Source organism: Heterodontus francisci, chromosome 19 (genome assembly GCF_036365525.1).
Source record: "Heterodontus francisci isolate sHetFra1 chromosome 19, sHetFra1.hap1, whole genome shotgun sequence".
NCBI classification, from domain to species: domain Eukaryota; kingdom Metazoa; phylum Chordata; class Chondrichthyes; order Heterodontiformes; family Heterodontidae; genus Heterodontus; species Heterodontus francisci.
Window position 1 is genome coordinate 41,370,949 of NC_090389.1, and position 22,266 is coordinate 41,393,214.

Sequence of the window (22,266 nt, forward strand, 5' to 3'; positions counted from 1 at the left end):
CACACAACAGAAAGGAGCCAAGCAGAACCAGTGGGAGACAAGGACGCCTGCATCTCCTGAGCCCTATGGCTCTCAGTATCATGGCGCCGGCTGCAACAGGGCCCGCAGCATCCAACATCAAACAGAACAACGAGGCTGAAGGCATCTTCCTGCCTTATGTCTCCACAAATCCAAGTTTACCCTCATCCTACTATTTGGCATGATGAGCAAGCTGCTGATGGTTTCACAGTGGACCGCTTGCTTTCCACCCCACCCCCTTCCCTCACTCTCACCTTCCGATTTCCTGCTTTCATATATCCAAGAACTTCTGCCTGCCCAGCTGCAGCAGCCCCAGGAGGAACAGAGACAGTAATATCATATTAGTGATGATGAGGCCCCGTCACTTGATCTGGCACGCAGCCACCAGCTCAGATACTGGCACCGCACTTACCTTGGAAGATAGTATAGAGTTGAGATCAGCAGGTGGAGAGTCATCGGGCTTGAGAGGACTGCAACCAGGCCAGGGGTAAAAGATAGTCCATGTGCCAGCTCATCAGAAGGCAAGGTGAAAGACAAGTACTGTTGCAGAGAACTCAGATGAGGATGTTGACAGGGTGCTGAATAGACATGCACACCAAAATGCTGGGTGCATTGACTAGCCTGTCAGGCAGCCTCCTGTCACTGTCAAGGAGCATGGAGGAGTCCAGCTCCAACTTGGCAGATGGCATGATGAAGAGCTTGTCCACTCTGCAGACTCTGCTCCAACTCCCTGCCCTGGAGAAAACGTAAGGCGATCAGGAGCAAGAATTCTGGCTATTTTTTTTTCTCCTTCCCTAGTTCAGGGCTACTAAAGCTAACTGTGACTCTCCTATCACTCTGCACAGACTAAAGGTCCGCCCCCACTATTTAAATGAGCCCCCACGCGAAATATCACAACGGCTCCTCGGCGACCGCTGAATGTGCAGCGCGGCGCCCAAATAAAATTCAGCCCCATATAGTGGGGTTTCCCAAAAGTCAGTATTAGGACCGCCATTTTACCTACAGTGACTGGAGTGTGTCGGGCACAATTTCAAAATTTGCAGATGACACAAAATTTGGAAGTATTGTGAACTATGAGAAGGATAGTGATAGACTTCAAGAGGACATAGACAGGCTGGTAGAATGGGTGGACAAGTGGCAGATGAAATTTAATGCAGAGAAGTGTGAAGTGATGCATTTTGGTATGAAGAACAAGGAGAGGCAATATAAAATAAAGGTTACAATTCTAAAAGGGGTTCAGGAGCAGGAGGAATTGGGGGTACGTGTACACAAATTGTTGATGGTGGTAGGGCAGGTTGAGAAAGTGGTTCATAAGGCATACAGAATGCTGTGTTTTATAAATAGGGACAAAGTACAAAAGCAAGTTATGGTGAACCTTCACAATACACTGGTTTGGCCCCAACTCCAGTATTGTGTCCAATTCTGGGCACTGTACTTAAGGAAGGATATGAAGGCATTAGAGAGGGTGCAGAAAAGATATCGGAGAATAGTTCCAGGGATGAGGGACTTCAGTTACATGGATAGCTCGGAGAAGCTGGGACTGTTCTCCTGCGAGAAGATTGAGAGAAAATTTGATAGAGGAGTTCAAAATCATGAGGGGTCTGGATTAAAGTAGATAAAGAGAAATTGTTCCATTGCCAGAAGGGTCGAGAACCAGAGGACACGGATTTAATGTGCTTGGCAAAAGAACCAAAAGCGACATGAGGAAAAACGTTTTTACGCAGCAAGTGGCTACGATCTGGAACACACTGCCTGAGAGTGTGGTGGAAGCACATTCATTCTTGACTGCAGCCAGGGAGAGGGACACTGGCCCCGGAGAAAAGGTAAGTTTGTGGGGCCTCGCCGGAGACAATCAGCCGGGCCCCGATGAGGCAAGGGATGTCCGTTGGGAGCGGGAGGAAATGTAGTTCAGTGGGAGCGTTTGGGGGTGGGGAGGCCTTCCATGGGGCACAGGGTTCCCAATCAGGAGGCCCCCACCAGCCTTCAAGGAGGCCGCCAGGTTTTAATTGGCCACTTAAGGGTCTTGATTGGCCTGGGGCGGGCGGGTGAGATGTTTCTCACCGTCGCCGCCCCTTGTAAAATTGCAGCAGGGGCGGCGATGGTGATTGAAAGGGCACGCTCCCCTGCCCCCACACCCACCTGCATGAGGGCGTAAAATTCTGGCCTTCAAGTCCATTTGCCAGAAGACAGAGTTTGGAGTGTGCCAGAAAATCAGTTGGTCTAGCCTGTCATAGCCCTAAGTCAGATGAACATTGCTAAATTAATTTTTTAAAATGAATCACTTGCAGCTCCTTTACCATAATAAAGTGATCGATCCCACTGGATAACCGAACTTGTCCTAATCGAGAAATCCCGTGGAAAATAAATCAACAACCTAAACTGAATTGATTTCATTTTGCTTTATTTCACACAGGAGGTTGGAGTTAGAGGGCTGTAAAAGTAATCAGAAGAGTCTGTTTTCTAAGATTCATCACTGCCATCGGGGACATCTACCATGGATAGACATGAGGCCTTGTGCTGGGTACAGGCCCCATTTAGACTAGGAAAGTGACACTGAAAGTACATGGAAATTGAATTTAGATCACTGTAACTCAAACTAAATCTGAATTAGACATGCAACTATATTATACACAGAAACCAGAAAAAACGCTCTGGCCTCATAATAGAAAGCCTTGGTCCACTGCAATAGAAAAAAACATTTGAATGCAGAATATCAGAAATGAACACAGAAGAGAAAAGCAATCTTTTTGATGCCCTTTATTTAAGTGTGTTGGTAGCTATGTTATTAACCGATTCTATACAATAAGAATGTAAAATTTTTTGGCAAAAAGTAAAAAGTTTGAAACTTAAAAACTAACCACAGGTACTCTTCCATCAAGTGTACTTACAAATATATTTACAAAAGTAACAATCAGAAGCTGCAGGTTCATTAAATGTTGTCACAATGTGTTGCTTATAATTTATGTAACAGAAGAACCTCAGAGAATAGTCTCTGAACCTGGAATCTATATCCAGGTGCTGAAGCTACAAAGAAGCCTTTCAAACTTTTCTTCATAAATGGCAACTGTGCTTTTTACTCTATTTTGTGCAATTTGAAACTAACAATATTTAATATTTTTTGGACTTATTATAGAGTTAATTCCAGATAGAAACCACAATATAGAAATATATATTCCGAATAGGAATACACTCATGAGTCCACAAGAGCCATCATGTATACTATAGCTCTGGCTTCTGAAGGTATGGAGGGATCCATATGGTTGTCTTTGTGATACGGAAAATAGTACTCAAGTGGTTTGATTTCCTAACCCACAAGCAACAAAGCTGTAAAGCAAAAAGGGTTTGCATACTTCACAAACAAACACAATGTATTTTCTTCATTACACAAAAGTACAGGCAAACAACAGTACTTCAGACCATTTTTTGGGAAAGTGTTGATTTATTTCAATTTAGTAATGTTTTTATGTGAGTGCTCACTCTCAAAGGCAGACCAATACAAATACCCAGAAACATTGAGTAATGGAATCAGACATGTGCTATTGCTCAGCATGTAAACCTGGGTAACACATTCTGCAGTTCTATGATGTATTACTCGGTTATAAGATAGCCAGTGTACAGTTGTATTGAATGCATATGATTTAAAGATTCACAAGGACCTTTTCATGGCACAATAATTGTGGCATAAATATGAAAATGAGCCATAATATAAAGAAGATACATAACTATCAGTTATGTTTTCTTTGTTCACGGGATGTGGAGATACCTGGCAAGGCCTGCATTTATTGCTCACCCTGAATCGCCCTTGAGAAGGTAGTGGTGAGCTGCCTTCTTGAACTGAAGTAGATGTGGTAAAGGTAGACCCATAGTGCTGTTAGGAAGGGAGTTCCAGGATTTTGATCCAGCGACAGTGAAGGAACGGTGATACATTTCCAAGTCAGAATGCGGTGTGACTTGGAGGGGAACTTGCAGGTGGTGGTGTTCTCACGCTTCTGCTGCCCTTGTTCTTCTAGGTGGTAGAGGTTGCGGATTTGGAAGATGCTGTCAAAAGACCCTTGGCGAGTTGCTGCAGCGCATCTTGTAGATGATACACACTGCTGCCACAGTGCGTCGGTGGTGGAGGGAGTGAATGTTTGTGGATGGTGTGCCAATCAAGCGGGCTGTTTTGTTCTGGATGGTGTCAAGCTTCTTGAGTGTTGTTGGAGCTGCAGTCATCCAGGCAAGTGGAGAGTATTCCATCACACTCCTGACTTGTGCCTTGTAGATGGTGGACAAGTATTGGAGTCAGGAGTCAGGATACCCATTGTAGAATTCCTAGCCTCTAATTGGCTATTGCAGCCACAGTATTTATACAGCTGGTCCAGTTAAGTTTCTGGCCAATGGTGAACCCCAGGATGTTGATGAGGGGGATTCAGTGGTGGTAATGCCATTGAATGTCAAGGGGAGGTGGTTAGATTCTCTCTTGTTGGAGATGGTCATTGCCTGGCATTGTGTGGCATGAATCTTACTTGCCACTCATCAGCCCAAGCCTGGATGTTGTCCAGGTCTTGCTGCATGTGGGCACGGACTGCTTCAGTATCTGAGGAGTAGTGAATGGAATGGAACATTGCGCAATCATCAGTGAACATCCCCACTTCTGTCCTTATGATGGAGGGAAAGTCAGTTATGAAGTAGATGAAGACATGTGGGCCTACGTCACTGCCCTGTGGAACTCCTGCAGAGATGCCCTGGGGCTGAGATGTTTGCCCTCCAACAACCATAATCATCTTCAATTGTAGGGTGTATGATTTTTAACCACATATGAAGCTGGCCACTACAATAAATGAGCAATGGTGCTCATTGGTTAAGTGGTCAGGTTTCCTTATGGTATAAAATACATAAACTACAGCCAATAATTGTGTATCTTCTATTGTAGTGAGGCCAGGGTCATAACAGAAAAGCAATTATGGTCTGTGATTTACATTCCAGTGGACCAAACACAAATTGTGCTGCATCTGTCAGCAAGTGAATATCATATTACAGTACCAATTAGTTCATCAAAAGGCAGTATTTTAAGCTACTTTTTCAAGAAACACAGGTTTTATAGTTTGTTAACAGCTAAAACAACAGTCTCCAATCTATCAAGTGCATCTTTTATTTCAAATCGCATCCCCATAAGTGCATGGCTGTTGTGCTTATCTTTCATTATTTTACCTATTTTCTCCACTTGCTGTTTTGAAAAGGTTTAACAAGAATTATTGCTTTCAACTTAACATTTATAGTATTGCATACTTTTTTCCTGTCCCAGGATTTTGGCAGAACGAGGCTGAGTAGTCAATTCCCTTCAGATTAAACTTAAAAGCAGTCTCTTGAGGTTAGTTACACAGAAGGGTGGCACAATGTCAATAAAACTTTGAATCATATCATTGAAGATGCTGGAAGCTCACATTCTGAATTCAGGCAGCAAGCAAAGTCATATATACTCATACACAGGCCAAACCCTCACATATTACACCCTTCAGTCAGTGCATATCCAAAAGACTTAACGATCGATTTTAAGGCACTTCATTCTGAATTCATCATGCTCCGCTGCCACATACAGTACATCATAAATTACCTATTTAAAAATTCTTCTCTTCACACCTTTCACACAACTAATGGTATGAGAGTAAAACAATTACCTAGGCACAGTTCAATGCAAATACATCTACTGAAATTGCATAGATCTACAACAAAGTAGATGATATAGCATCATATTTCTACTCTTACAACACTGTTGTAGTTAAAATAGGGTTATTCTGATCATAGTGTTGATCAGTTGATTGCCCTGACAAAATGCTAGTCATTTCTCGATCATCATTATAAATGTGCTTTGGCAGGGGTGAGGGGACTGTGTCATAATACACAATGGTAAATAATCATTCTCACCAAACATTTCTGTACATTATATTATGTGCTACAAATTATACAATTGCAAAATTGTGAATGCAATATAAAGGAATCAAGAGTGGGACACACAATTTATCCTGCTCGAGAATAAGACCATCTACCTCTATTTCAGGCTTAATCACCTGTGAATTAGAAATTATTTTTCACCCACAGGACAAACTGTGTGTCTCATCTTAATTCTTCCTCCCCCCCCTCACCGCTCCCCCCTATCACCCGCCAACCTCACTTTGCCTCACAATGCAACATACTATCTCCTCCGCTTCCTTCACTATGATCAACGTAGCTAGCAAATGCCCTGAACTGGCCATCACCTTGACAGACATCAAACAAATCAGCAATATCATCTGAATAACCTCAAGAGCATGTACATTATCAAGTAATAATTCCATAAGCAGAAAGCTGTTTTCATTTTTAGCATGCTGCAGTGCTCAAGGACTCAACATGTAGATCTACTACCAGAAGAGGTATCATGAGAGGATAAAAAAGGTAGAGTTCCAATTACACACCGCACATTTTCTTCTAATAGTTACACTCTTACCATTTAAAAAATAAAATAAATAGCACATCATGTTAGCTACTTTAAGCATCACTTTAGATATACTAAACTACAATCATGTTTTTTGAACAAGTAATGCTCTTATTTTCAAAGTTAATTTAAAAACATGTCTAAATAAGATTGAGTTTAGATATACAAAATAGGCAGACATTTCACTAAAAATATCTTGCACTGACTTCCTTAAGTGTCTGTGGCCAATGCACCAAACACTCCACTAAATACATACTGAAGGACTATTAAGTATTGTCATACTGAATACCAATAACTCTTCAGTATATCCACATTCATACAACTAAATACTCAAATAAAAATAAAAATCTCAAAGGACTAGCATGAAAACAAATCAATGAGTACAGACCATGCAAAATCAAAACCAACTGTAAAAATTAATTAAAATATATAATGTAAAAGTTAAGAAACAGAGAATAGAAAATATTTTCCCAAATTAAAAGGTACATTGATTTTTTTCCTATATTTACTTCAAAGGCCTTGGGTGCCTTCAGAATAAAATCAACCATCTCTGTCCCCAAAGAGCTACTTTGTCTTCTACTTTCTGGGTGCCATCATTGTTTGCTGTGTCGATCAGTGTAACAGTTTCCTGCCTCTCTACAGACAGATACAGTTCTGCTCTTCCAATGCTTCCATTTATTTCTATTTACTCCCCTGACTTAAACTCGTTATTGGACTGATAAATAGGTTTACTGTTACAACACAGGATTTTTTTTTAAGCTAAATAAGAAACACAAAGAGAACTTTAAGGAAAGTTAAGTACCAGATGGAGATTAAAAAAAAAAGACTTTTTTCTTGCTAACACCCATTTTCACTATCTTCCATGCTCATGCTACTTCGCCGACTGCTTGTCTTTGAAGCGCCAGGTGACACAGATGATAGGAGTGGGTCAGTAGCTTCACCAGGAGAGAGAGTATCGTCCATCAGAATATCATCTAACTTGGAACCCATTTTTGCAGGAGCGTTGTAGGTGCCAGCATGTACAAGATTATCGTTGAAGGTGAGAGTTCCATCAGCAAGATTCAGCGTAGTAGTGCGGGAAAGATCCGAATGGTGCTGTAAGCTATCACTGTGGCACTCATTGGTTAATGGTTCTAGTTTAATGTTCCGTCCAGTAGGATCAGGTGAGCAGAGGGCAGAAGGGTTGACCAGTGGCAGTCCATGTGCACGGGCTTGCATTTCAAGTTCCTGAGAGTTAAACACAATAATCAAATTCAAAAACAGACTGATTCTAATGAATCATAGAAAGTTTAAGGCACAGAAAGAGGCCACTCGGCCCATCGTGTCTGTGCCGGCTGAAAAATGATCCACCTATTCTAATCCCACCTTCCAGCATTTGGCCTGTAGCCCTGCAGCTTACGGCACTTGAGGTGCATATACAGACTCCTTTTGAATGCGTTGAGGTCACTGCCTCAACTACCCTTTCAGGCAGTGAGTTCCAGACCATCACCCCCTCCTCTGGGTGAAAAAGTTTTCGCTCATCTCCCCTCTAATCTTTCTACCAATCACCTGAAATCTATGCCCCCTCGACACTGACGTCTCTGCTAAGGTGAATAGAACCTTCACCTCCACTCTATCCAGGCCCCTCAAATTTTTGTACATTTCAATCAGATCTCCCCTCAGCCTTCCCTGTTGCAAGGAGAACAACCCCAACCTATCTAATCTTTCCTTATAACTGCATTTTTCCCAGTTCTGGCAACTTCCTTGTAAATCTCCTCTGTACACTCTCGAGTGCAATTACATTCTTTCTCTAATGAGGTGACCAGAACTGCACACTGTACTCAAGTTGTGGCCTAACCAATGAGTTATACAGTTCCAGCATAACCTCCTTGCTCTTGTATTCTATACCTCAGCTATTAAAGGAAAGGATTCCATATGCCTTCTTAACCACCTTATCAACCTGTCCTGCTACCTTCAGGAATTTGTGGACATTCACTCCAAGGTCTTTTACTTCCTCTACACTTCTCAGTATTTTCCCACTAATCATGTACTCCTTTGCCTTGTTTGACCTCCCCTAATGCATCATCTCACACTTCTCCAAGTTGAATTCCATTTGCCCCTTTTCCGCCCATCTGACCAGACCATCAATATCTTCCTGCAGCCTACAGCTATCCTCCTCGCTATCTACCACACGGCCAATCTTTGTGTCGTCCGCAAACATCCTGATCATGCCCCCTACATTTACGTTCAAATCGTTAACATACACCACAAAAAGCAGGGGACCCAGTACTCAGCCCTGCGGAATGCCGCTGGAAACAGCCCTCCAGTCACTAAAACACCCAACAATTACCCTTTGTTTGCTGCCACTGAGCCAATTTTGTATCCAACATGCTGCATTTCACTGGATTCCATGGGATTTTATTTTTTAACCAGTCTGCCATGTGGGACCTTGTCAAAAGCCTTGCTAAAATCCATGTAAACCACATCAACTGCACTACCCTCATCTATCTTCCTTGTTACTGCTTCAAAAATTCAATCAAGTTGGTCAAACAAGATCTTCCCTTAACAAATCTATGCTGACTATCCTTGATTAACCTGTGTCTTTCTCAGTGACAGTTTATCCTGTCTCAGAATAGATTCCAATAATTTGCAAACTACTGAGGTTAGACTGACTGGCCTGTAATTATTCGGTCTATCCTTTGCTCCCTTTTTAAACAGAGGTATAACGTTAGCAATTCTCAGTTCCTCCGGCACCACACCTGTATCGAGTGAGGACTAGAAAATGATGGTCCGACCCTCTGCTGTTTCCTCTCTTGCTTCTTTTAACAGCCTAGGATACATTTCATCTGGCCCTGGTGATTTATCAACTTTCAGGGATGCTAATCCCATTAATACTTCCTCTCTCCTTATGTTAATCACATCCAATACTTCATACTCTTCCTCCTTAACTACAATATCTGCAACATCCCCCCCCCCCCCCCCCACCTCTTTTGTGAAGACAGACGCAAAGTATTCATTGAGAACCATACCAATATCTTCCGCTCTTACACATAGGTTACCTTTTTGGTCTTTTATGGGCCCTCCTTGGTTATCCTCTTACTCTTAATGCATTGATAAAACATCTTTGGGTTCACCTTGATTTTGCTTGCCAATATTCTTTCATGCCCTCTCTTTGCTTTCCTAATTTCCTTTCTATACTCCTCTCGGCTTTCTGCAGCATTGAGTTCTCGATGTCGGACATAAGCTTTCCTTTACTGCCTTATCTTACCCTGTCGGCTCCTTGACATCCATGGGGCTCTAGATTTGGCCGACTCACCCTTTTTCTTTGTGGGAACATGTTTACCCTGAACCCCTTGAATCTCCCCTTGAATGCCTCCCACTGTTCTGACACTGATTTACCTTCAAGTAGCTGTTTCCAGTCCACTTTTGCTAACTCACTCCTCAGTTTAGTAAAAGTGGCCTTGCCCCAATTGAGAATGCTAACTCTTGTTCTATCTCTGTCCTTTTCCATAATTATGTTAAAACTGACTGAATTATGATCACTACCACCAAAATGCTCTCCTACTGCCACTCCTTCCACCTGCCCATCTTCATTTCCTAAAACTAAGTCTAAAACTGCACCCTCTCTTGTTGGACTGCTACATATTGGGCAAAATAGTTCTCCCGAATGCACCTCAAGAATTCTGCTCCCTCAAATCCTTTCACACTAAAACTATCCCAGTTAATATTGGGATAATTAAAATCCCCTACTATTACTGCCCTATTGTTCTTGCACTTCTCAGAAATTTGCCTACATATCTGCTCTTCTATCTCCGTCTGACTGTTTGGGGTCTATAGTACACTCCCAGCAGTGTGTTTGCTCCTTTTTTGTTCCTTAGCTCAACCCATATGGCCTCATTTGATGACCCTGCCAACATATCATTCCTCCTCACACCTGTAATAGTTTCCTTGACCAAAGTTGCCACTACCCCTCCTTTCTTATCCGCCTCCCTATCGCGTCTGAAAACCCTGTAACCAGGAATGTTGAGCTGCCATTCCTGTCCCTCCTGAAGCCATGTTTCTGTAATAGCTATGATATCATACTGCCACGTGCCTATCTGTGCCGTCAGCTCATCTGCTTTATTTGCTATACTTCTTGCATTGAAATAGATACCCTTGAGTACTGCCAAACTCTTTTTTTAAATTTTCTAACCCTCCTTTCCTCTGTCTTCCAGACTTATCCATTAATTTTCCGCCTTCCATTTTGATTTCTGATTTTGTCCCAGCTGAGTCTACCCTCGAGTCCCCATCCCCCTGCCAAACTAGTTTAACCCCTCCCCAACAGCTCTAGCAAAACGTCCCGCAAGGAACTCAGTCCCGGCTCTGTTCAGGTGCAACCTGTCCAGCCTGTACAGGTCCCATCTTCCCCAGAGCCGGTCCCAATGCCCCAGGAATTTGAAGCCCTCCCTCCTGCACCATCTTTCCAGCCATGCATTCATCTGTCTTATCCTTCTATTTCTATACTCAGTTGCACGTGGCACTGGGAGTAATCCCGAGATTACTACTTTTGAGGTCCTGCTTGCTAATTTCTTACCTAGCTCCCTAAATTCTGACTGCAAGACCACATCCTTCTTCCTACCTATGTTGTTGATTCCGATGTGGACCATGACTGCTGGCTGTTCACCCTCCCACTTCGGGATATGAAGTTTAATTTTTTTTCTAACTCAATGCAACCGCCTTAAAATTGTGGATTGAAGTTCAGTTCCCAGATTCTTTGAATTTCTTTGGTCGTTCATTATACAAGTTCTCTCAGTGAATCAGTATGGTAATGATTAATCGCCCACTTTATAAAAGTGTGGTCAGTACTCGTCTGTATTGTCGGTTTAGATAATGTGTTCAACTCCCTGGAGTGTGGATTGAACTCTGAACCTTTTGAATCAGGGAACAGAATACTAACACATGCCAAAGGTAGTAGCACATGGAATTAAGGGAATGTGACCACATGGAAAGACAGCATTTGGAGGACAAGAACCAAAGTCAAATGGTAAAGGGGAAGTGCTCAGACTAGAACCATGAGGTGAATGGAGTTCTACAGAGGTCTGTTTTGGGACTGCTCATGTTTACTATTGAGAGTCAGGAAGTGAGAGATTAAGAAATTGGAGTAGTGGAATCTTGGTGTGCTGGTACACTCATCATTAAAGTGATACAAGTGGATAAGGCCTTAAAGATAAATCTAGAGGTAGAGAATACAAAATCAAGAAGGAAATGTTGAATGTGCACAAGATCTTAATTAGCCTGCAGCTGGAGTATTGTATACAATTTTAGTCACCCTTTATATGATGGATGTAATAGCAATGGAAAAGTTGCAGCACACTATCATTAGGACATAACTTTGAAATGAGGGGTTACAATTATGAAGAGAGACTTAAGAAGCTAGGGCTCTTATCACTAGTGCAGAGAAGGTTAAGGGTGACTTAATACAGGTCTTCAGGCTGATGAAAAGCTATGTTAAGGAAAACAGTGATACATGTTTCCACTGTTTAGTAAAATGGTAGTAAGAGGGCACAAATTAGAAAATAATTTTTTACACAGAGGGTCGTTTGAATGTGCAATTATCTGACATAAACAACTGTTTAAGCAAAATCCATGATTTTTTTCAAAAGGAATTAGAAAATGGCTTGGGAAAGAGGTACATTAAAGGGTCTCAAGAGAAAAACTTGATGGGCTGAATGGTTTGTTTCTGTGCTGTAACATTCTACGGTTCTATGATCAAAACCGATTTCAACATTCAAATATACTTTAAATATACAGATTTCAGCAAAATTGGAAACAACCTGGGGAAATAGAGGATTTCAGTTTTGCTGTTGGGAATGGTGACTGGCATAAGCAGTGGGAAATGCATGGAGGAAGGAAGTAAAATTTAAAAAGTTATCTTAATTAACCTGTATTCTCAGCAGTAAGTGTCTGTTTGCATGCTCTAGTTTCTTCTGTCGTGACTCAAAGTCTTTTGCTCTGTGCTGTTCTTTTTGAAGCCTTCGAATATAATCCACGGATGCTTTCAGAATAGTGCCTTTGTTCCAGCGCATATCCCTGTTAAAACGATCAAAACAAGTTAGGCAAAAGATGCTTGAGGCAAATTTAGAGCAGAGCAAAATTTGGCATCAGTAAGTTGTGCTAGATTTTACTAACTGTAAACAACACAGCTGTCAAAAATGAAATGCATAGCATAAACATGCCCATTTCAATTTAGCTGTAAGATGATGCCAAAAAGACATTTTAATTTTTGGCTTTAAATCAGAGTACATTAAAGTGGAGTAATCACCAGCAAATTATACACCAAAGGGTACTGTGGGGGACTTACATACTTAGTTGTAATTCATCATGTAAACTGTTATGGTGTTACACATGTATTTCCTGTTTGTTTTTCATAAAATGCAGACGAATGTACAACATTTCATTAAAATGCATCAAAATTCCCCAGATTCTAGAATGGTTCCAGTGGATTGGAAGATACCAAATGTAACACCTCTGATCAGGAGAGGAGGGAGAGAGAAAACAGGGAACTACAGGCCAGCTAGCCTGACACATCATGCACAGTGGCGCAGTGGTTAGCACCGCTGCCTCACAGCTCCAGGGACCCGGGTTCGATTCTGGGTACTGCCTGTGCGGAGTTTGCAAGTTCTCCCTGTGTCTGCGTGGGTTTTCTCCAGGTGCTCCGGTTTCCTCCCACATCCAAAGACTTGCAGGTGATAGGTAAATTGGCTGTTATAAATTGCCCCTAGTGTAGGTAGGTGATAAGGAGTATGGGATTACTGTAGGGTTAGTATAAATGGGTGGTTGTTGGTCGGCACAGACTCGGTGGGCCGAAGGGCCTGTTTCGGTGCTGTATCTCTAAATAAATAAATAAATAAATAAAATAAATTTGGAGAATGCTGGAATCTATTATTAAGGAAGTCTTAACAATGAAAATCAAAGTACAAAGTGATTCCTGACAACGCAGCGGTCCGCTAACGTCAGAGTGCGCCAAGATGCGCACATGCACAGTTACATCTTGCCAGAACCTAAGTGGTGCATGCGTGGGATGATGTCATCATGTAGTGCTAACGTCATTGCGTATTCGTGCCTGGTCCATCTTCGCGCATGCAGTCCTGCTGTCCTCCATTGGCAACTCATTCCAGACCTCGACGCTTCCCCCCCTCAGCTTCTCGCTCCAGACATCGCTACTCCCCCCCCCCTACCCCAGCCGAGTGTTCCTCGCTTCATGCCACCCCGCACTCCGGCCTCTTGCTCCCCCCCTCCCTTCCCTCCAGCCACTCACTCCCCCCTCCCCCCAGCAGCTAGCTCTGGGCGGCGCCACTTCCCTCCTCTCGGCCACTCGCTCCTACGTCACTCCTTGCGGCCCGCCTTGCTTCTTCGGGCCGCGTGTGGAGACTGATCAAACGTGGCAGCGAGTGGTCGAGAGGAGAGAAGCGGTGCGTCGCAGAGCTAGCGACTGGAGAGATGGTGGGGGGGGGGGGGGGGTTGGGGTGCCGGGAGCGAGTGAATGACCGGAGAGCAGGGTGGCGCGAGCATGGAACAATCGGACAGGGGAGTGGGGGGGAGCAGCGAGATCTGGAGCAAGTGGCTGGTAGGGAGGAGGAGAAAGCGAGTTACTGAGGGGGGAGAGCGGCCAGTGGAGTAGGAGCTAGTGGCTGCGTTCGGGTGAAATCAGTCCTGGTCAGTCATATAAACAAATCACAATAACAAATTGGCAGCACATTTTATACTCTGCCCGATTTTCGATCGGGGTGACAATTCGCTATCTTCCAATGGAAACTCAATCATAAAATTCCTTTTGTATTTAATAGGATTACTGGAATATTAAATGGATCTGAGGATTACAGTTAGTATCCTATAATTACATAGTAGCATATTACTGGGCTTCCATCAAAGTTAATGTAAGGTTGGTTTGCTCGAACGATATAGCCATAAGCATTTCCTGTGATAAATTGAGCAGCGCCATCTTTAATCCTGCCAGCTGCCTAAACGTCGCAGACACTGACATTCCAGTTGAAGCTCACTACCACCTTCTCAAGGGCAATTAGGAATGGGCAATAAATGCAGGCCTGGCCAGCGACGCCCACATCCCATGAATTAATTTAAAAAAAAGAGCCTGCATTTGTGCATGTGCAAGTACTGCGCCATCTAGTGGTTGTGTTGTCAGCAAACGCAGACTCAAAGTATGGTCAGATAGTGTCAACATGGTTTTACAAAAGGGAAGAAGGGCCGAAGAAGGGTCACTGACCCGAAACGTTAACTCTGCTTCTCTTTCCACAGATGCTGCCAGACCTGCTGAGTGATTCCAGCATTTCTTGTTTTTGTTTCAGATTTCCAGCATCTGCAGTATTTTGCTTTTATTTACAAAAGGGAAATTGTGTTTGACAAATTTATTAGTGTTTTTTTTTGAGGATGTAACTATAAGGGTAGATAAAGGGGAGCCAGCAGATGTAGTATACTTGGATTTCCAAAAAGCAATTGATGAGGTGCCACACAAAAGGTTAACACATAAGATAAGGGCTCTTGGAGTCGGGGGTAATATATTAGCATGGATGGAGGATTGGTTAACAGACAGGAAGCAGAGAGTATGGAAGCAGAGAGAAACAGGGCATTTTCAAGTTGGCAGGCTGTAACTAATGGAGTGTCGCAAGGATCTGTGCTGGCGCCTCAGCTATTTACAATCTATATTAATGACTTAGATGAAGTGACAGAGTAATGTATCCAAACTTACTTGATGATACAAAGCTAGGTGGAAATGTAAGCTGTGGGAAGGACACAGAGGCTGCAAAGAGATATAGACACGTTCAGTGAGTGGGGAACCAGGTGGCAGATGGAATATAACGTGGAAAAGTGAGAGGTTATTCACTTTGGTCGTAAGAATAGAAGAGCAGAATATTTTTTAAAAAGTGCAAAACTTCTAAATGTTAATGTTGAGAGACACTTGGGTGTAGGGTGCACTTGTACAAGGAACACAGAAAGCTAGCATGCAGGTACAAACAGAGAGCAATTAGGAAGGCAGACGCATGTTGGTCTTTATTGCAAGGGGATTGGAGTACAAGGACAAGGGAGTCTTGCTACAATTGTATAGGGCTTTGGTGAGACCACATCTGGAGTACTGTGTGCAGTTTTGGTCTCTATATTTAAAGGAAATACCTGTACAGTGAAGGTTCACTAGATTGGTTCCTGGGATGAGAGTGTGAGTAAATTGGGCCTATATTCACTGGAGTTTAGAAGAATGAGAGGTGATCTCATTGAAACATAAGATTCTGAAGGGGCTGGGTAGCATCGACACTGAGAGGTTGTTTCCGCTGGCTGGCAAATCTAAAACATGGGTGGGGGGGGGGGGGGTGGTGGGGGGACAGCCTCAGGATAAGGGGTCATTCATTTTGGACTGAGATGAGGAGAAATTTCTTCACTCAGAGGGTGTAAATCCTTGGAGTTCTCTACCCCAAAGGGTTGTGGATGCCCCATTGTTGAGTATATTTAAGGCTGAGATAGACAGAATTTTGGTCTCAGAATGAATCAAAGGATATGGGGACTGAGAGGGAGAGTGCAGTTGAAGCAGAAGATCAGCTATGATGATACTGAATGGCAGAGCAGGAGCAAGCAGCCATATAGGAACATAGAAGCAGGAGTAGGCCATTCAGCCCATCAAGCCTGCTCTACCATTCAATGCGATCATGGCTGATCATCTACTTCAATGCCTTTTTCCCCACACTATCCCCATGTCTATATGGTCTACTCTTGCTTCTATTGCTTATGTTCATAAGGATATAATTCCAAATTGCTAATTGCACAATAGCTGAACTAATAAACTAATACATTAAATTATGCAAAAAATGGCAGGGTCCCCGAGTTGTCCATTTTCATGGTTTTCAATTTCTATCAGGTCTTGGGCCTATCTGCTTGCGTGAAGGGATCATATGCTTGCAATCAGTTTGTGCCAGCCTAGGAGGGCGAATAAATTTCTCCCTCTAAATATCTGCAGCAACTAAATTTATTTCCTATCCTACCAAACATGGTTCATCCAGCAATAATCCAACAAATGTTTATGTTACAGGACAGAATCTGTTTTTGGCAAGTATGTGATTTGAAACAACCCAGGCTCTGTCCTGTAGAGATAGTCAAGAAACATTACAAATAAATAGAAATTCCGGGTGGAGGAATATTTCAACAACATGTTGATTCAATGTTATATCATGCTTATGTAAGGTATAAAATAAAGTTAAAGCCCTTTCCATAGAAGGTTAGAGCACTTTATAACTCAATTAGTTGAATGTCGGATTGAAGGCCAGGAGCCTTGAATTCAAATTCTGGCAACGTTCATTCAACTTCTCAATATCTCAAGGTGGATAAATTAAGTTCTACATATTTGGAGAATGGAAGGCTGCACGAGACAGGAGGCCTGTGCACAGTCCTTGCCATGCTGTTACCAGTACAGTCCCCAACTTATAGTGGGCATGTTGGTGGTAATCTGCTTTGCCCACTGTATGTATTGGATGGTTTATCCCCAAAGAAATAGATTTAATGTTAAAATGATGGTGGCTATGTATATCTCGTTAAAATCAGGATTCAGCTATTTCTTTGTAAAAACTAGCAATATGTTTTAGAATATTCCTTTGTAATGTATAATGGGAAAACCCTGAAAAGAAAATTATGAAGACCAGTTCTAAGGATAGGCAGTGAGGAAAGTGATACAGCCAAGGTGAAAGATATCTGTCGGGTACCTTGGCTACCCTTAATGAAGTGCAATTTGCTTTGTTATTGCATTGCAGACAGTGCTGAGCCATGTAAGGTGCAACTTGACATCAGTTAAAGGTGATTAAGTTTACAAAGTAACTGCACCCTCATGAGGTGCGAACAAATGAGTGAACACCCATTTTTGCCCAAAATACTTGATGCACTTAACACACTACAAGTACAACTTTGTAAGTTACTATAATGGAAGGGAAATGGTTACTGCCTTTTGACTGATATTAAATGTGGACAGTATCAGTGATGGGGTCTGTGCTGTTTTTAGCTGTTACTAACAGGAATGGTTACAAGACCGGTCTTCCTATTTCTTTTCAGATAAAGACATAAGACTGCATTCCTCTCATCCGTTGTCTTTTTTTGTTTTGTTTAGTAGCTCCACTAATTTTAATATGAGTAGCTGTAGCCAGTTAAAAAAAAAGAGGTAATTAGTTGTAGCTGATATGGAGCTAATAAGTCTTCAACAGGAATTGCACAGAAATTAAAATTATAAAACAAAATATGAACTAAAAGGTCAGTGTTTGTTCTTGCAGATTTCACAGAGCTAAACTAAAGGGGAGGAACAGGAAGGGGAAGACACTGACCATTTAGTTGATAAAGCATGCATTTTAGCTAAAAATCAGTTTTCCAGTGCAGTCCATTTGCCAATGCAATTACGACCACTAGTTACAACATTACTAATACTCAACTGCTGAATTCCTATAACTTCATTCAGTTCCAATGCAGTCCTGTACCATTTACATCCTACACTATTCCAACGTACTCCTGGCTGGTCTCCCACAGTCTACCCTTTGGAAACTTGAGATCATCCAAATTTCTGCTGTCTGTGTCCTTACTCACACCAAATTCCATTCAACTACTTTAGAAACAGCTGGTCACTTCACTACACTTCTTTCTGCTTTCACTCTCACACTCAAGACCAGCTACTGCCCACACAATGACCTACCCCTCTTGCCCACACTTTCTGCTCCTTTCTCCTTTCCCTCACCATACAAGCTATTTGAAGCTGCCTTACCCATCCTCACAAGACTTCAACGGGGAAGACACCATTCTACTCCCACTTTTGCAAGCAAAACTGGCACACACTCAGAAGGAAACCTCAAGAACAGGAAGAGGTCCAGCCATGTTTCAAACTTTGATTCCATTGACATCATTGTTAGAGGGAGGACATGCAGCATAGGAGATGGGAAGGCTACAGGTAACGCACAGCAAGGTATCTGCAGCTGAGCAAGGTGAGCATGATGAAATGGCATCCATCATCTGCTTAATGCAAGCATGGACTGCATAGAAACATAGGAGCAGGAGTAGGCCATTCAGCTTGTCACGCCTGCTCCACCATTCAACTGGATCATGGCTGATCATCTACTTCAATACCACTTTCCCACACTATCTCTATATCCCTTGATGTCATTAGTATCCAGATATTTATCGATTTCTGTCTTGAACATGCTCAATGATTGAGCTTCCACAGCCCTCTGGGGTAGAGAATTCCAAAGATCACCACCCTCTGAGTGAAGACATTCCTCCTCATCTCAGTCTTAAATGGCCTTAACCTTATTCTGAGACTATGTCTCCTAGTTCTAGACTCACCAGCCAAGGGAAGCATCCTATCGACATCCACACTGTCACGCCCTGTAATAATTTTGTAAGTTTCAATGAGATCACCTCTCATTCTTCGAAACTCTAGAGAATACAGGCCCAGTTTGCTCGATCTCTCCTCATAGGACAATCCTGCCATCCCAGGGATTAGTCTGGTGAAACTCCATTGCACGCCCTCTATGGCAAGTATATCCTTCCTTAGATGAGGAGACCAAAACTACACAATACTCCAAGTGCGGTCTTACCAAGGCACTATGCAATTGCAGCAAGACTTCTTGACTCCTGTACTCAAAACTCCTTGCGATGAAGGCCAACATACCATTTGCCTTCCTAATTGCTTGCTGCACCTTCTTGCTAGCTTTTAGTGACTCATGAACAAGGACACTCAGATCCCTTTGGACATCAACACTTCCCAACCTCTCACCAAAGTGGACAACTTCACACTTATTCACATTATATTCCAGCTGCCATGTTCTTGCCCACTTAGCCTGTCCAAGTCCCCTTGAAGCCTCCTTGCATCCTCCTCACAAGTTACATTCCCACCTAGTTCAGTGTCATCAGCAAATTTGGAAATATTATATTTGGTCTTGACATCCAAATCATTTATATGGATTGTGAACAGCTGTGGCCCAAGTACTGATCCTTATGGTACCCCACTAGTAACACCTGCCATCCTGAGAATGACCCATTTATTCCTACTCTGTTTTCTGTCTGTTAACCAATTGTCAATCCATACCAGTATATTACCCCAATCCCATATGCTCTAATTTTGTTTACTAATCTCCTGTGTGGGACCTTGTCAAAAGCCTTCTGAAAATCCAACTGTACCACATCCATTGGTTCTCCTTTATCTATGCTACAAGTAACATCCTCAAAAAAACTCCAACAGGTTTGTCAAACATGATTTCCCTTTCACAAATCTATGTTGACTATGCCCAATCATATCATTATTTTCCAAGCGTCCGGTTATTTCATCCTTTATGATAGAATCTAACATTTTCCCTACTACTGATGTCAAACCAACAGGTCTGTGGTTCCCCATTTACTCTCTCCCTCCTCTCTTAAATAGTAGTAATACATTTGCTACTTTCCAGTCTGCAGGAACCTTTCCAGAATCTACTGAATTTTGGAAGATAACCAATGTATCTCTATAGCCACCTCCTTCAATACTCTGGGATGTAACTCATCTGGTCCAGGGGATTTATCAAGCTTTAATCCAGTTAATTTTTTGAGTACTATCTCTTTATTGGTACTAATTTCTTTCAGTTCCTTATTTTCACAAGTCCCTTGGTTCCCTAGTATTTCTGGGAGATTTTCTGTATTTTCCTCCGTGAAGACAGAGACAAAGTAATTGTTTATTTTCTCCGCCATTTCCCTATTCACCATTACAAATTCTCCTGTCTCTGCCATTAATGGACCCACATTTGTCCTTGCTAATCTTTTCCTTTTCACAGACTGACTAATGTTGCTGATATCCCGTTGCAACCAGTAAGCAGTCAGAGACCAAGAAATTCTGGGCTGTAGTGACTTTGGCTGAAATTGGCAAGTAAATATTTTAATTACACCCTATCTGTTTCCAATGGAAGCGCTGGCTGCCTAAATCGAGGTCCCCTGAAATTGGGACAGGTGATTACTATGTATTTTTTCTTGTAATTTGCAGTAATGAGATGAATATTAGTCCTGCTGAGCCTGCTTTCACAAATAGATGATGGTGTGTTACAATTATCAGGTGTTCTAAGTTTCTGTCTGTATTTTTCTACATTCTGATAAGATTTGCAATTTCAATCTAGATCATGAAAAGCAAGGAATTAAACAGGCAAGATAGAAAACCCAATTATTTAGTGGCAAAGTTGTATTCTGTCCAAAAATGAATTATTCCATTCGATCAGAAAATGTACTAGTGAGATTCAAGATAGACATTAGCTAATAAGATAACTAGCCAAAGTTATCAAAAAATAAATGAAAACAACATTTTAAAATTTAACTGAAGCTGTACTTACGGGTCATTGGACTTTGGGATTAATGTACCCAGTTCCTTTATACGATCGTTGATATTGAACCTCCTTCTTCTTTCAACTTAGAGAATAAAGAACAAAGAAACTTAGTCCAATGGAAATTAAGTTATTCAGAAATAATATATGTGACTGCTTTGGTGCATAACATTGAAGGAGCAATGCAATGCCCCACAGCAATAGCAAGACACAGGTTTGATACCCACACTGTATAGCTCCCAAACTCAATTAGGTTGCCTCAAGGATATTTCAAGCAGGTCTCCTTGACGAACCTCTCCACAAGGGAGAAAAATGGAAGGCTGCATATCCTCATTTTTTGTTTTTAAAGTTAAGTATTTTTTTCTATTAGGCACCCAACATTTATGATTATTTTGCAATGTTACCAGTAAAACTGAAATTATCTGAAAACATACTCAAATTATGATTGTCCTTCTTCTGCCTTTCCTTTGCAAGTGCTCTGGCTTCAGCTTCTGAAAATAAAAACTTCAAGTTAAGATTGAACTGATGGCTTATGCAGGGGCAACCACTGCCTTTTGTTCTAAGTTATCGCAATGTTCGATTCCCATCGGCAAAAGTGCATCAAATAATTCTGGACTACACAATAAAATATATACTTTTTAAGCTTAAAGAACAGTACCATGGAATTAAAAATGTTATCAGCAGTCTTTCCTGATCACACACAAACAGTAATGGCTGTTGAAGTGTTGAATGATTGAAATAAATTCTGTGTATCAGAACTTGCCTGGTAATAGAGCATTATGCATTTTCATAGAGGGACTTTTAAAATGGAGTTCCATTCCTGCAACCATTGATTCTGTGAATTATATAGAAAACAATTTATACTACAAATAACATTTTACTATTTGAATAATATAGGGCTATTTTAGCAATCTATACTGAATGAAGCAGTGAGATGGGACACTATAGTAACACGAATAGACAGTACTGCTAATTCCCTAATATGATTGACTCTTATTACCTTGTAGTCATTGAAATGACTGTTTTACAAATAAATTGCAGGGTAGTGACAATTTGTACAATTTTTAGGTCTTCTAATTTAAGGTCATTTTCAATGTAATAATGAATTATACAATTATTCTAACATATTTCTAGACGGAAATGTTACAGGTAAGGACCTTAGTAAACATTACCATTTGTTGAAACTGTTGCAGTTCCCTGGAGCATTTTTCCTTCACTTATAAAGTGAAAATAACCTTAAAAGGTACTTTTTTTGAATACAAAGGTGGCTAAATTGGATCGCCCCCAAAACAGTCATGGTTGAACAGAATGTGTCCTGGGAAAGAGTGAGGAATGGCACAATAGGAGAGAGAGACAGCAGGCTCTGAGGTTTTCAGACACTGCACTGGAGCACTTGGTGGAGGAGGTGAAAAGGAGGAGAGATGTTCGGTGTTCTGTATTCGCAGCGGCAGGGAGTGGGGG

General features: G+C 41.9%; 1 protein-coding gene across 4 annotated transcripts in view; it reads right to left on the reverse strand.

The window, feature by feature from the left end:
• Positions 1-2,760: 2,760 nt before the first annotated feature.
• LOC137380028 (microphthalmia-associated transcription factor-like) overlaps positions 2,761-22,266 on the reverse strand; it is a 335,859-nt gene continuing 316,353 nt past the window's right edge. For all 4 annotated transcript variants that reach the window (XM_068051537.1, XM_068051539.1, XM_068051540.1 and 1 more), the window contains exons 7-11: positions 21,569-21,640; positions 21,240-21,296; positions 20,815-20,890; positions 12,370-12,517; positions 2,761-7,696 (exon numbers count right to left, since the gene is read on the reverse strand). In XM_068051537.1, the coding sequence (XP_067907638.1) occupies positions 7,307-7,696; positions 12,370-12,517; positions 20,815-20,890; positions 21,240-21,296; positions 21,569-21,640 (743 nt within the window). In that variant the 3' untranslated portion in view covers positions 2,761-7,306. The remainder of the gene's footprint in view (positions 7,697-12,369; positions 12,518-20,814; positions 20,891-21,239; positions 21,297-21,568; positions 21,641-22,266) is intronic.